This window comes from Cheilinus undulatus, linkage group 14, assembly GCF_018320785.1.
Source record: "Cheilinus undulatus linkage group 14, ASM1832078v1, whole genome shotgun sequence".
NCBI lineage: Eukaryota > Metazoa > Chordata > Actinopteri > Labriformes > Labridae > Cheilinus > Cheilinus undulatus.
In genome coordinates, this window is record NC_054878.1 from 25,408,391 (window position 1) to 25,421,686 (window position 13,296).

Genomic DNA, 13,296 nt, shown 5'->3' on the forward strand with positions numbered 1-13,296 from the left:
TGCTTCACCTTGAAGCAGCTGGTGTGTGAGAGTACTAGGAAACATGGAAATCACCATGAAGCATGAGATAGTATTGTCATCTCAGCCATCCATGTGGACTCTAGGATGTCCCTTGAGGATTTGGTCGAAACATGTCATTATGTATGGCGGCTGAAGAAAGAGGAAGAGGGAATACCCATAATTCAGATTTACACCTACACAAACTCCCATACACAAAAATTTTAACAAATAGTGAGAAATTAGTTTGTAGAGAGGTGAATATTTTGTCTTTTAGGGGAAATTTTGCTTTAATTTTTATAAATTAGCCACCTTCAAACATTATTTTCAATAAAAATATGTATTTTTACATGGAGTTTTGTTGGTAAGTATGTGAAACTTTTTTTCTGATGCTGACACCTCTGTCTGTTTTTGATAAAGCTGCTATTTAACCCTTTCCTATGTTATTTTTCTGGACTTTACAAGATTACCTTATAGGCTTAACTTTCCACCACACATGTGACTTCCAGTCTAATGCAACTTACCCAGATTCTTACCAGAAACCACATCAGATGCAGCTAATGAGGCAGACAGCTAGTCTCGCATGGTGTGTGCGTGTGTCAGAGAGTGAGAGCAAGAGAAAGAGAGAGAGAGCGAACAAGAAGGAGGAGTAACAGAGAGGGAAAGAAAAGAGGGAAGAAAGAGACTCATTAAGACAAGTTGTTCTCGGCGCTTGTTCTGCCACACAGACTCTCTCTTTCTCTCATACATAAATACACACATACACCCAACACACACACTCCACTACACAAAGCAGAAGTGGACAAAGACGCACAGTTTCAGGCGCGGCAGTCGGCTATGGCTCAGGGCTCTGACAGCAATGACACAAGCTACAAGTCCCCATCACCTGGAAGCAGGCCGGTAAGTGTGCTCTAATGTGTACTTTTACAATAAAATAACCACTTTATTAGTACGTTTTGTCATGAGGATCTTCATGCTTACAAAATGACATTTTAAATTAAAAAACATACACATTAAATGCCACACAATTCTGCTAAAACTTTCTATTTTGTGCAACTATAGTGGGCAGAGACTCACCCATGCCAGCAAAGACTGTTGACTCTTTCACAGTTTCTCAGTGTTTCAGTTGCACACATGGGCTGCAGGCATGACTCGCCTCCAAGTGTAGGCTTTTGTGAATTACAAAATGTATCACCAAGTGGTGGGAATCCTTTGTTTTTGCACATTCTTAAACTGTGAATGATTTGAGAGCTGTCAGGGACACACAGTTTGGTAAAGACGGTTTGTTTCTGTGCATGTGACTGGTTTCACGTGTGGCTGTCTACACCACATTTTTACTACCTGCCTTCTTAGCAGCACTGCAAACACCCAATGCTTTTACAAGAGTCAAGCCAGAGTCATTAATTAATATGGACAAGCTCATTTCAGAAGCATCAGTTGTTTAAGGTTTTTCAGTGACAGTTGAGAACGTTGACGTTTTTAATATCTTTGATGAGCAACTGACTCAGCATTTTTGACATGAGATTAGTTATTATGATACCAAGAAAACTGAGTGTTCAGGACATGAAACAAGGCGTGTGTTTTACCTAACTGATGACTCAGCCACACCCCAGCCTCGCCCTTAACACTGAGTGCGAATTATACCAATCATCTGCTAATCAAACAGACATTTACACTTGAAACCACCACCAACCATCACTCTGAATTTGATCGACTAAAGTATTTCAAGTACAGGACAGTGTCCTCTCACCTTGACACTTACTGCCACTCTAACTGGGATTCCTGTGCTTCTTTAGAGCTCTTCAGATGACGTAAAAAAGGTGATGCGGAGGGAGAAGAACAGGATCGCTGCTCAGAAGAGCAGGATGAGACAGACCCAGAAAGCTGACAGTCTACACTTGGTAAGTACCCTTCTCCATGCAACATCCACCGAAGTTATGCAACCAAAAAAAAAAAACAATTAAACTCAGATCATTTTTTTAAAAAGGCAAGCAAAATGAGAGAAGGTAAAGCAAGGCATTAAAGGTGAAGGCCGGAACCTTCTTAAAGCTCCTGTGTGGATTTTTAAGTGGTTATTAAACAGGCTGAAAATGATACAGATGTCTCTCTGTGGCCTACAAAATCAAACAAGACCATCAGTGTTGTATAAATAATTTCCACAATGTTATTAGAAATGCCTGAAACCAATCTGACGGGGGGTAGGTGGCAGACAATGGGGTGATGCTTTTTTTCACATTTTCCTTTGCACAGATTGAGACATTTCACAGTTAAAAGAAAGCAGAATTAGTTATTTGTTGTTGGAGGTGCCACTTTGTACACAGGGGGCGCCAAAATCCACACAAATGAAAAGTTCCCTACAGCAGCTTTAAAGAACGGCACGGTTGTTTGTAGGACAGCCAAAGATGGAAAATTAAAGAGTTATATCTGCATGCAAACCAAAGAAAAATACCTAAAACACTGTGGTTTACAGAACGCACCGCCATGCTCAGTGCTGCTTATAAACAGAAGGTTCAAGCGCATAAATATGTTTAAAGCATTCATGAGGGCATCCTTGCAAATACCGCATAGAAATGTATCCAAGTTGTAACAGGCTGTGTTGCTTTATCCGTGCCAATGCAGCGTCTTCAAGCCTCCAAGATACAGTTTGTACTATATTTACGAAATGCTACCTGACCATGTGGCGATGTGTCATGGCTTCTGTTGGGTTGCACACTTGGACGGCGCTTTGTGTGTGTTTGCAGAAGCTTCAGGAATAAATTAGCACGTGTGGGCAATCACTCCCTTTGCAGCAGAATCCAGAGCCAGAGACTGCAGCGCTGAATTTCATAACACAAGTGTGCGAGCTTGTTTATTATTCCACAATTATTCTTTTTGTGCTGCTCAAAGGATCACCGAATAATTTCTGCTTTTATGATTTGGCAGGAGATTGTGCTTTTATTTTTATATGACAAACAGCTAAAACGCTACTTCTGTTTTACCTGAAAGCACCTTGATTTGCATGCTCAGAAATATGTTGGAGGAAGGCAGTGCATGAACTTTTTCTTCTCCAACCTGTCTGTGAGCAGGAAGTTTTATGTAATGATTTCAGGAATCCTGCATTGTCTACGTGCTGCCACCTCTTACTTTGTCACCATGCCTTTCTCAGAGCTTCTGATTCTGTGAACTTTATCTGATGAACAGATGAGATTCTGACCTACACAAAAGCCACAGTGTGGGCAGTAGTAGATCCATAGATTTGAACGCTTCCAGTGAAGTGTGTGTTGTGTATCATTAATCTCTTTAAAAATTGTGTCACACTCACAGAGAACACCAGGGGACCACAGAGCAGTGTGGTTTTGCTTTCATCGTCTCACTAGATAAACAGGAAGGTGAATTTTTCCTCTGTGTGACGCTGCGTCTTATTTCCTGTTTCTTCAGTAGTATTTTTTCTTCTGTGTAAATGTGCTTGAAATTGTACGTCGTGGGCAGCAGGGGAGAAAAAGGCAGTCACTTCTTGTAAAGTGTCGATAGCAGTGGGCCGTATTTGGCTAAGTGACGCATGTGCAGGGGTTTGCCCAAAGGTTCTGTGACAGTAAGACCCACAGATCAGTGTTATTATGATCTTTAGGCCATGATGAGATGACCTTTTCATTACCTAAGTGGAAGATTTCTCGCCTGCTTTTCCCACAATGAATTAAAAAAAGGTGCAGTTTGCTTCTTTCACCTCAAGAAAGATGTGCAAAGCTGTTTTGGAAATGTCAAACTGCCACCTTTCTATATTGTAGTGCATCTGAGCTGCAGGCTCAAGTGTGAAACCTAATGAAACCTAATCTTATGAATCTGAGTTTGGCTTTTAACGGTCTTTATATTGTGCTCCTAATCCTATTTTATTTTGAATTATAAGACCAAACATGTTGAAACTGATTACGTCAAAGTTTTTAAGTAGCAGATATATTTTTTTAGTAGACTCAAGTTAAATATATAATTTATATTGTAATCCCTAATCAGTTTATAAAACTCAAAATGTTAGAGGCAACTGATTACATACAAATTTTAAGTAATGCTCACAAAAAAATAAGTACTAGCTAAGCAGCAGATCCTTAGCCATTTTAAGTTATATCAAATCAGTTTTACTCATATATTCATGTTGGGTTAACTTAACTTTGGTAGGTTAAACTACGCAGTGGAAACATCCCTACACTTAAAATTCTGTATAAATCTGACTCAAAACTTCATGTTTAAGTACTTTTCTTCAAGCCTCGTGTTCCTAAACCACTGCATTTCTCCCTAACTCTTTCTCATACTTTTATCTTGAACCTTCAACTGCTCAAGGTTTAAGTGACAATAACCGAAAGATGCACACTGAGCCAGGAAGTCCTTTTCCATCGTGTCAGGTATGCCATCCATTGTGTATTATGGTTGCTTGCCACATACTGGATTTGTCTAAATGAGTCAGTTACTTCACTCAGAGTCAGTAACTGTGCCCATTCCTCTTCTTTACCATCATATTTTACACAGTAAACCCTAATAAGTTGACAGAACTAAAAACAATTGTAGACAACTGTCTACCTAAAATATTTAAGTGATAGTCACTGAAAAAAATAGTATTTCTTAAGCACAAGGTACTTAGCCATTTTAATTTATATTTACTCAATTTTACTTGTACCTTTGTGTCATAACTTCATGTTCTTTATTGCAACTTAAAGCTATATGATTCTAGAATTTTCCCTTATGTTTTTCTTTCATTTTCATTTTAAACTGTCATTTATCTAAATCAGATGGTAGTCTCCCATGGAGTTCAATAAACCATCTGAATTATGTAAAGGTTGTTCCCCGCCAACGGGAGTTCCCTAACTGAGAGAGTAACTTCACTCTTGGTGCAAAAGTGTCTAATGCCCAAAGGGACAACTATGCAGATTCAGAGATGATTGTCAAGTAATTTGAGTAAAATGACAGGAAATACTCAAAGTGACTGAGTACTGTGTACTCAAAACTAAAACTGTGTTCTATTAACACAGATAGAGCTGAAAATGCTATTTTGGGTTTTTAAGTTAACACAGCTGATTTTTTTAACAAACAACTCATAGTGTTTCTCATCTCATCATGAAAAATTCCTACATAGATATGACACAAATGCCAAAGTTTATCAAAAGGCAGCTTTTCTTTTAATTGCATCTGCTCAGTAATAATAAAATGCCTAACCTGAAGGTATTTTTAAAAAAGTAGTACAAGGAAGCTCATAATAAGAGGATAGCACAATCAGTGTCATAAAGGATGCATCCTTGAACAAGTTTCCAACATTTGTAATAGTTTTTGCATAAAATAATTCTGTGATGTTGTCCCTAAGAACAAGGCAGAGCTGGGTTCAGATGAAAAGGATTTCTTTAATAAATAGATCCAATGCAGCCTGTCTTTTTTCCTAAACTGTTGCCAGATCTTATAAGTAGGGGTTATAATCAGGTTTGTAGTTACAGTAATAAAGATATTCAAGGAGCTAAGGTATGGTACAGACTCTAATTTCAACTCTTTTAGGTGATATTGCTTAATGTGTTTCCAAATGGGTGGTTGAGTTAACTCTGCTCGCCACATTCAGATAGTGTGAGAATTTCAGTCTATCTTTTTAAGGAAAATCTAATAAAATATCATCTGCATACAGAGATAGGGTATGGATACTGTCTTCTGTTTGTACAGCGTGAAGGGTTTGTTTGTGTTATTGTCAATAGTTCCATAGCTTCAGTAAACAAAAGCAGAGACAGCAGCCTGGTCTTGTACTTCACATTGAAAAAAAATTTGTCCAAAATGTCATTATTAGTTTGTATTTGTGCTGTAGGGATTGCAACACATGGATTGTGTTTTGAGAAATTTGTCTGACAAAGTTAAAGGATTTGTTTGAAATGTTGGACGAACTTGCTGAAAATTTTCAGTACTTTTTATTGGACATTTTGGTAATTGTGAGTGGATACTTTGGGGGAATTTGCTGGGAAATTTTCAAGTATATTCATTAAAAGTTGGGGTGAAGATTTGTATTTTCAGATCAGATTTCTTTTGCCATTTTTATTAGAATATTGTAAATTTTTTTGGATGTTTGGGGGAATTTCCAAGCATTTCCAGGTAAACTGAGGACATGTATTGTAATTTAAGAGATGTTTACCTAAACATTCTTAGCTAATTTGCCTTTTTTTCCCCTTTGGTATTTACATTGCATTTTTGCATATTTGCAAATTCTGGGGAATTGAATTGAACTGGGGATGGGGATGTCCTCTTAGATTTTCAAGAATTTTCATGTAAATTCCAGAGATTTTGGATTTTCAGGGGAATTTTTGTCATTATCGTGAAATTTTCTAATGGATGTAAATTTTGGTGGATTTTTGGTGAAGAAAATTTTTGAAAAGTTTGCTTGAAAACTTTCAAACACTTGCATATAATTTCCAGGGAATTTCTTATTGAAATGTTCAGGCTTTATTAAACAGTTTCACTGAAACATTTGAGAATAATCTGAAGAAATTACTTTTTATGATGTACTTTTAAAAAATATGGTTAAGCGTCTTCACAGAAATTTCAGGTGATTTCTTTGAAAATTTAGTGAATTTGGGTGGATTTTGGAAATGGGATGTCCAAGACATTTAGAACTTTTATAGGAAATTTGGTTAATGCTTGGGTTTAACATGTCCTTGTGGTCCATCTGCAGACTTTTGTGGACATAATTTTTGGTCACAACTTCCTGTTCATAGACAAGACTGAGCTTTTAGACTTATCAGGTCCTTCTAATCCCAAATAAGTGGGAAAAACTAAAAAAGCATCCCAAACTAAAGCTCTGGTGTTTGGAGTTTATTCTTCTTTTCCAGAAGTTGTATTTTGTTTTGTACCCACCATGTTTCCCTCATTTATAAGCTACAGTTTGACCCCTGATAGCTGCCTTCATTACATCCCATATTGTCATAACATTTTCCTGTAAATCATGTTAATGTATTCTGAATCATTGAGTAATGGGGAGCACGTCTCCATCTTTTACGTTTGTGACTTATGTAGAAGCAGATGCTGTGGCTAACAAGGCAGCATGGTCTGATAAGGTCCTCGCTGAATATTAGAGAGCTGTAACAACAAGAGCTCTATCTATACTAGTAGAACTATCATGAACAGAAGTATAAAATGAATATCCTCTGAAATGTTTTATGTGTGACCATTTCATGCATCTGCTCCTTAAAAAGTACAGTAACATGACTTTTCTTTGTGCAGACTTGTCAATAATTGGGTTAAAGTCAAAGTTAAATCCTCTACAATATAGCCTTCAGAGTTAGATCAGCTAGGCCAAAAAACAGCGTCTCAGAAAACTGGGGGTTATCTGGGTCCATAGGTAATGATTGTTGTAGGTTCTGAATCTAATAACCCTGTGTTTCTTGCAACAATGTTATGGCATTTTAACTTAGAGGACACACCCCCTTTTCATCTGATTATTACATTCCAAACCAGAAATCCATATCCCATAGGCCAACTATAAATCTTTAAAAGATCTGCAACAAATATGGCATACTTAATGATCAACAAATTGACTTTCACGTTTACTTTAAATTACTCAGGCGCAGGCATTTGCTGTTTCCACTAAAAAACAATAAATCTCTGTCGGACTCTGAATCCTGATCTCTTTGTGCCCGAGTTGTCACCCCGAGTGAACTGAAATCTGTACTGTTGTGATGGTGCTTTTTAACACAGGAAGTGTTAATACAGCTGCTCTCAGCAATATTAAGCTTATCTTAATTTGAAGTCTATGTTTACCGGCTATTAACTTGTTGAAGTAAAGGTTGAACCTTCCGATTGTTGGTTGTTTGGCTTGGCAAATGGATGAGAATCAGAGGATTAACAGTTCATCTGGTTTATTTTAAGTTGTTAGATGTGAGTGTGTTGTGGTTACAGGAAGGAAAAAAATAAATATAAACATAAGTGACATAAATGTACATCACAAAATACAATATTAAGTATAATGCCCTTGTTAGTACTCGTTACACATCTGTCAAACTGATCTTAATGAATTAGCTGTAGTTTGAAACACCACCACATTCTACATATGCACTATACAACAATAAACAGAAGAACATGTAAAATAACACTTTTCTTCATAAATGTACAATGTGGTTTAAAACTGCTCCAATCCACTCCTGTGGTTGTCCAAAGGCCCTTTTCATAGCTGTGCTGCTTTTGTGCTCTGCAGCACAGACTCTGGATCCTTCTATGCTAACAAGCTCAGTGGTGTACTAAAGTTTCTCTGAGCAGGCTCTTTTACACTTGTATTTCATTTTAACATTATTTATCTATCTGACTGCAGCTTCATGACCATTATATGGCAATATTATCAGAAACCAGGCCCCCTGTCTCAAATTTGGAAGTTAAGAAGTCTGTCCAGATGGGACGTGTGGATCGTATAATTCTTAGATGGTTCTAAAGTGCACCAGGAGTACGCTGCATTTTCTCACTTTTCTCTATGTACATGCAGATTGCACACTTATGCACTTCTAATCTGAAATAGTAACAAAATTATGTGATTTTAAATACACGGTCTATTTGCAGACCGTAGATCTCCAACTGTCCCTCTCCCAGACCGCTAAGCTGAGACACCGCACACATGCTAAAACTTTAAAAATAAAATAAAATTCAGCTTTTGTATTAAGCTAGTGTTAGGGTTAAGGATGAGGGTTAGGATATCAAAAGTTTAAAAAACTGATTACAAAAGGATTAATAAAGCTGAAGAAGCAGTCTGCTTACAGGAAAAAACTGTTCCTCCATTCTAACCCAGCAAAAGTAGCTTACGTAGCTCTGTGAGCTGTGTAACGTAGATACATAGATAAAACAGCTATGTAGCTAACATAGCTAAAACTAAAGCTCTCAAAGCTCATGGATGTCTATACTAATGAAGCTATGTTATCTACATAGCTTACACAGCTACATTAGCTTTAGCTACATTTGCTAAAGTACAACATTATCGTAGTAATGTTACTATGCAACTAGCAGCTACTTATTAGCTTTAGCTAATGTTAACACAGCTAAAGGGAGCCACCATTAGCGTAACTAATGGGTCTACACATAATTTACCCCCTGATTAGACCTGATCTTTTTTCTGTTAGTTATGAAATGTTGCTTTGTCTGTATTTTTTTGCAATGTAGTTTAATTAACATAACTGCCAGACTTTGCTATGGATAAAGTTTGATTAAAAGAAAAGAATCTAAAACTGGAAATATGTTGTACCTGAGAATTACGGCACTTCAGTCCAGACAGAGACAGCACCTTACACTAATGGTCTGCGAAAGGGGCCATCAGAGATCTGAAGCCTGCAGCCAGACCCCTCTCAAGTGCTGACATGCGAACAACAGCAGTGGTAACATGCTAACCCTAATTTAGTTTACAAAGTCAGATTGGGGTTTTGATAATAAGCTTTCAACACAAAATACAGCTAAAGCTGATGGGTAAGCCAGTAGTTTCTGCTGGGATTGGATCATTCAGAAATAAAATTAGAGCTGCTTTAAGGACCTCTCAGTGTGACTTGATTTTGGAAAACCCATGTGAACAAAGCATTGCTTATTTTTTTTCTATATGCCTTTTTTATTCAAACCATCTATCCCTACTTTCTATTAAAAATAAAAAATGTCACTGTTCGAAAAACCTTGCCATGGTTAAAGTAAAAATAAACATCTGTTTTTGCAGCGTCATTGGCTTCATCTGACACCTACCCCACAGAATTCTTTCAAGGCATCGAATAGTCTTATTAAAAAGGTGAATACTTTGATGGTCTTGTTTGTTTTGTCATAAAAAACATAATTGGGTTTTTTTCAGTTTCATAACCAGCAAGAAGGAAAAACTGTTACCCAGTTTAATTGTGTAAAAAAGAATGTGAGATCCAAATTTCCTGTTAAACGACCTTATAGATGCAGCACTGAAACCACAAATGTCAGCCTTAGAGTGTGCTAGATTAAAAGACGGGGATTACCAAAGGAAGATCCAGGCGTGATGATTATGTACAGATAGACCGTTTATTTTAATAGAATTCATACAGGAATGCATTTTTTTGGATGATTCAATGGAAAACAGATAATGCTTACTATAAAGCAATTGATATGAATGGAAAGATTATGCTTTGGGCTAGAATAAACTTTATCTTTTGGTTAAAGCCCTCAAGAATATGCCTAAATACCAGTATGACAACCGGATGACATACCAAAGACGTGATCACCATTTAGAAATAGGGGAATGAATCATCTGTTTGTAAGACCCTTAAAGCTCCTGTGAGGAATATTAAGTTGCTTTGATTCTGGCACCCCCTGTGGACAAAATTATAGTCTACTATGTATCTTAACTGATTTTATCCTGTACATATTTAAGAGGGTTTTAAAAACAAAATCTCATCCTAATTTATTTTTGAAAAATACGTAAGGCTGTTTATGCTGTGCTGATAATCTCCTCATCAGACACCTACCCCCTAGCAGAGGTTTAAGGTGTTAAAAATAGCCACATAATAACTTTGATTTGGTTGGATGATCTACTTTGCTTCTTATGGGTACATAAAGGCATTCATATTAATTTCAGACTGTTTTATAAATACCTTAGAATCTCTAACATGAGCTTTAAACTGCATATCTTTAATCCTCTCCCTCCTTTTTTCGTTTCAAGGAGAGTGAGAACCTTGAGAAGGAGAACGCTGCCCTGAGGAAAGAGGTGAAACAGCTGACAGAGGAGGCCAAGTATCTTTCCTCTGTCCTGAGCAGTCACGAGCCTCTGTGCACGGGCCTGGCTCCTCAGACACCCGACCTCCTGTATCCACCACACCACAGCAACTACCACCCTCAGCACATCACCGTACCACACTACCAGCACTGATCTGACCCAAGACCTGCTGCGAACAGACGACTGACCTCAATGGAGAGAGACTTAGTGGAGATGTGTCTATAAATGTATCATTCAATAGCCCGTGTCTGCCATTCAGTGAGAGTATGGAGCCCAAGCAGTCTTCAGAACTATTTATTTTGCTTCTGCTCATCCCTTTACTTTTAACTGATTAATATGTGAACTTAGTAGAGTTATCTACCAGTCTATGTTTACATTCAAAGACACAAAAACCTATGGTATGTTCAGGGGATTGATGATATTTTTGTAAATTGCTTGTTTTCCGCTTCACTGAGAGCACTGTTTTCTGTCATGTGTGAATTTCATGTGTTTTCAGTGTATTTCAGTGTGTAAATGTAGATGGTTAATGCTCAGGAGCTTTTGACAGATCTGATTGTGGACAAAGAGAATGTATTGCCCTTTTTAAAAAAGGCTTAAATGTACCAAAATGGAGGAGCAATGGGCATTGAAGGGGTCTTGATTTGTGTATTAGAGATTAAGCTGGCATTTGAGAAGAACCAGCAGATATATTTATTAAATGTGATACCTTTTATGTGGTTTGTCTCATGTACTCGCATATGTAAAAAGTGTTTTCTTGTGCTGAAGAGAAGGGGCCGCCAGGTGGCGCTTTACACCAGTACAACAGATGAGGTTACAGTAAACTTTTAGAAAAAAAATGGCATTCACGCATTCCATCTGCGTAAAAAATAATTTTCTCCTTAAAGAAAGGCGAAGCTTTTGTTTCGTTTGTCTTTGTGAATTACCCGTTAGGCTACTTTACAAAATAAAAGCCCTTTTCATTTGAGATATAAGATTTCAGGAAGTAAAGTTATTAAAAGCAGGCATAATTAAACGTAGATAAATCAACCACCAGACACAGTATGTCTGAGACAAAACCGCAGACTTTCAGATCGTTAAAAACTAAAAATTGTCGATATCTTTGCGTTACAGGCCGTACAGATAATACAAAGAACAGTCAATGAAACTCCGCCCTTGAGCCTCAGTTGACCGACTTGTTTCAAGATCTCAAAGCGGTTTTTTAGGTCCGGGTGGAGGGTCACAGCAGGCGCTACTACACGTGTTAACAGTCGGAATCCTACTAAAGGGGAAATGAAACTATCTGCTGCTTCTATTTGTTTGACTAGTACATAGTTTAGGCGCAAGTTCGACTCTGAAGTTCCTTCAACTCCTCGGGGAGGAAATCAATCAACGGACCCTGGTTTGACTGATTTGGATTAAAAAGACATGAGCTGTAAACATGCTATAGTCGAACCTCTGTAGCTGGACACATGAAGCCGCAGGAAGATCTGTCGCTTTAACTTTCTACAATAAGCTACTGTTAGCGCATGAAACAGAGCGACTTTCAACTCCTTAAAGGGTGCTTTATAGAACCCATGCGTTTACTGAGGACACTTTAAATATGAATGAGAAACAATCGCTAGAGGACACTAAAATAAACGGAGAAAATACTAAAGCGGAATCTGACAACCATGCGAAGCTGGAGGCGGGTGACGCCGAGAAGCAATCCGGCGATCAGTGCGAGGTGGACGGACACGGAGCACCGCTGCCGACCCGCCTTTACAAGCGACGCTGGATGATAGTTCTCCTGTTCAGCTCCTATTCACTGTGTAACTCCTTCCAATGGATCCAGTACGGCATCATCAACAACATCTTCATGAAGTTCTACGACGTGGACGCCTTCACCATAGACTGGATGTCCATGATCTACATGCTCACATACATTCCCTTCATCTTCCCGGTGACCTGGCTACTCGACAAAAAGGGACTCCGGGTCATCGCGCTCGTGGCCACCGCGCTGAACTGCGCGGGGACGTGGATCAAGGTGGCCAGCGTCAGACCAAATCTGTTCGCTGTCACCTTCCTGGGACAGTTTTCCTGCTCGTTCGCACAGGTCTTCATCCTCGGGATGCCGTCCAGGATCGCGTCTGTGTGGTTTGGTTCGGAGGAAGTGTCCACCGCCTGCTCCATAGGAGTCTTTGGGAATCAGGTAAGTTGTGAGCACAGACTGTCTTCACTCAGTAATGAGGTCAAGTAAGGTCGTCACCTACTCGATCAACCATTTAAACTATGAGTTACAGCTGTCCACTGATCATTTGGACATACCCTCTTACATTTGGCACGTTCGCGTAATTACGCACGTCCAGGCGACCACCGCACACATGTGCGTTTTCAGAGAATGATTGACAGCGTTTGCAGATGTTATTCCAATTAATCTGACAGGACAGAGACTGTAGCATGTAGCTCGTAATCAACACTCAGATGTAAGCTAAACCCATCAAAGTAACCTTTTCACTTCCTTTATCATAAACTTTTTGGAGGCAGAATGACCTCAGGTAAGATATGAGAACCATTAATGAAAGATAAGCAGCAAAGAGAGAAAAGGGAAGTGTATGGCTTTAATCAGAAGTTAAGTAATGGCCTGTTGTCAT

General features: G+C 38.5%; 2 protein-coding genes across 3 annotated transcripts in view; both read left to right on the plus strand.

Annotated features, from left to right (window-relative positions):
• The first annotated feature begins 266 nt into the window (after nt 1-266).
• On the plus strand, nt 267-11,372 carry batf (basic leucine zipper transcription factor, ATF-like). The gene is made up of 3 exons (XM_041805942.1): nt 267-897; nt 1,794-1,898; nt 10,634-11,372. Exons 1-3 carry the CDS (start codon nt 835-837, stop codon nt 10,838-10,840), a joined length of 375 nt encoding a protein of 124 aa, XP_041661876.1. The 5' UTR covers nt 267-834; the 3' UTR covers nt 10,841-11,372.
• Nucleotides 11,373-11,877: 505 nt separating this feature from the next.
• flvcr2b (FLVCR heme transporter 2b) overlaps nt 11,878-13,296 on the plus strand; it is a 32,426-nt gene continuing 31,007 nt past the window's right edge. For both annotated transcript variants that reach the window (XR_005992856.1, XM_041805511.1), the window contains exon 1: nt 11,878-12,854. Coding sequence is in view for 1 of the 2 variants with exons in the window: in XM_041805511.1 (XP_041661445.1) it covers nt 12,267-12,854 (588 nt within the window). In the remaining variant the exon portion in view is untranslated. The remainder of the gene's footprint in view (nt 12,855-13,296) is intronic.

Bases quoted from the DNA above. Each gene is read 5' to 3' on its own strand.
- batf (XM_041805942.1), top strand. From the start codon at position 835: ATGGCTCAGGGCTCTGACAGCAATGACACAAGCTACAAGTCCCCATCA. The intron at 898-1,793 runs GTAAGTGTGCTC...GTGCTTCTTTAG, and splicing joins CATCACCTGGAAGCAGGCCG to AGCTCTTCAGATGACGTAAA. The intron at 1,899-10,633 runs GTAAGTACCCTT...TTTCGTTTCAAG, and splicing joins AAGCTGACAGTCTACACTTG to GAGAGTGAGAACCTTGAGAA.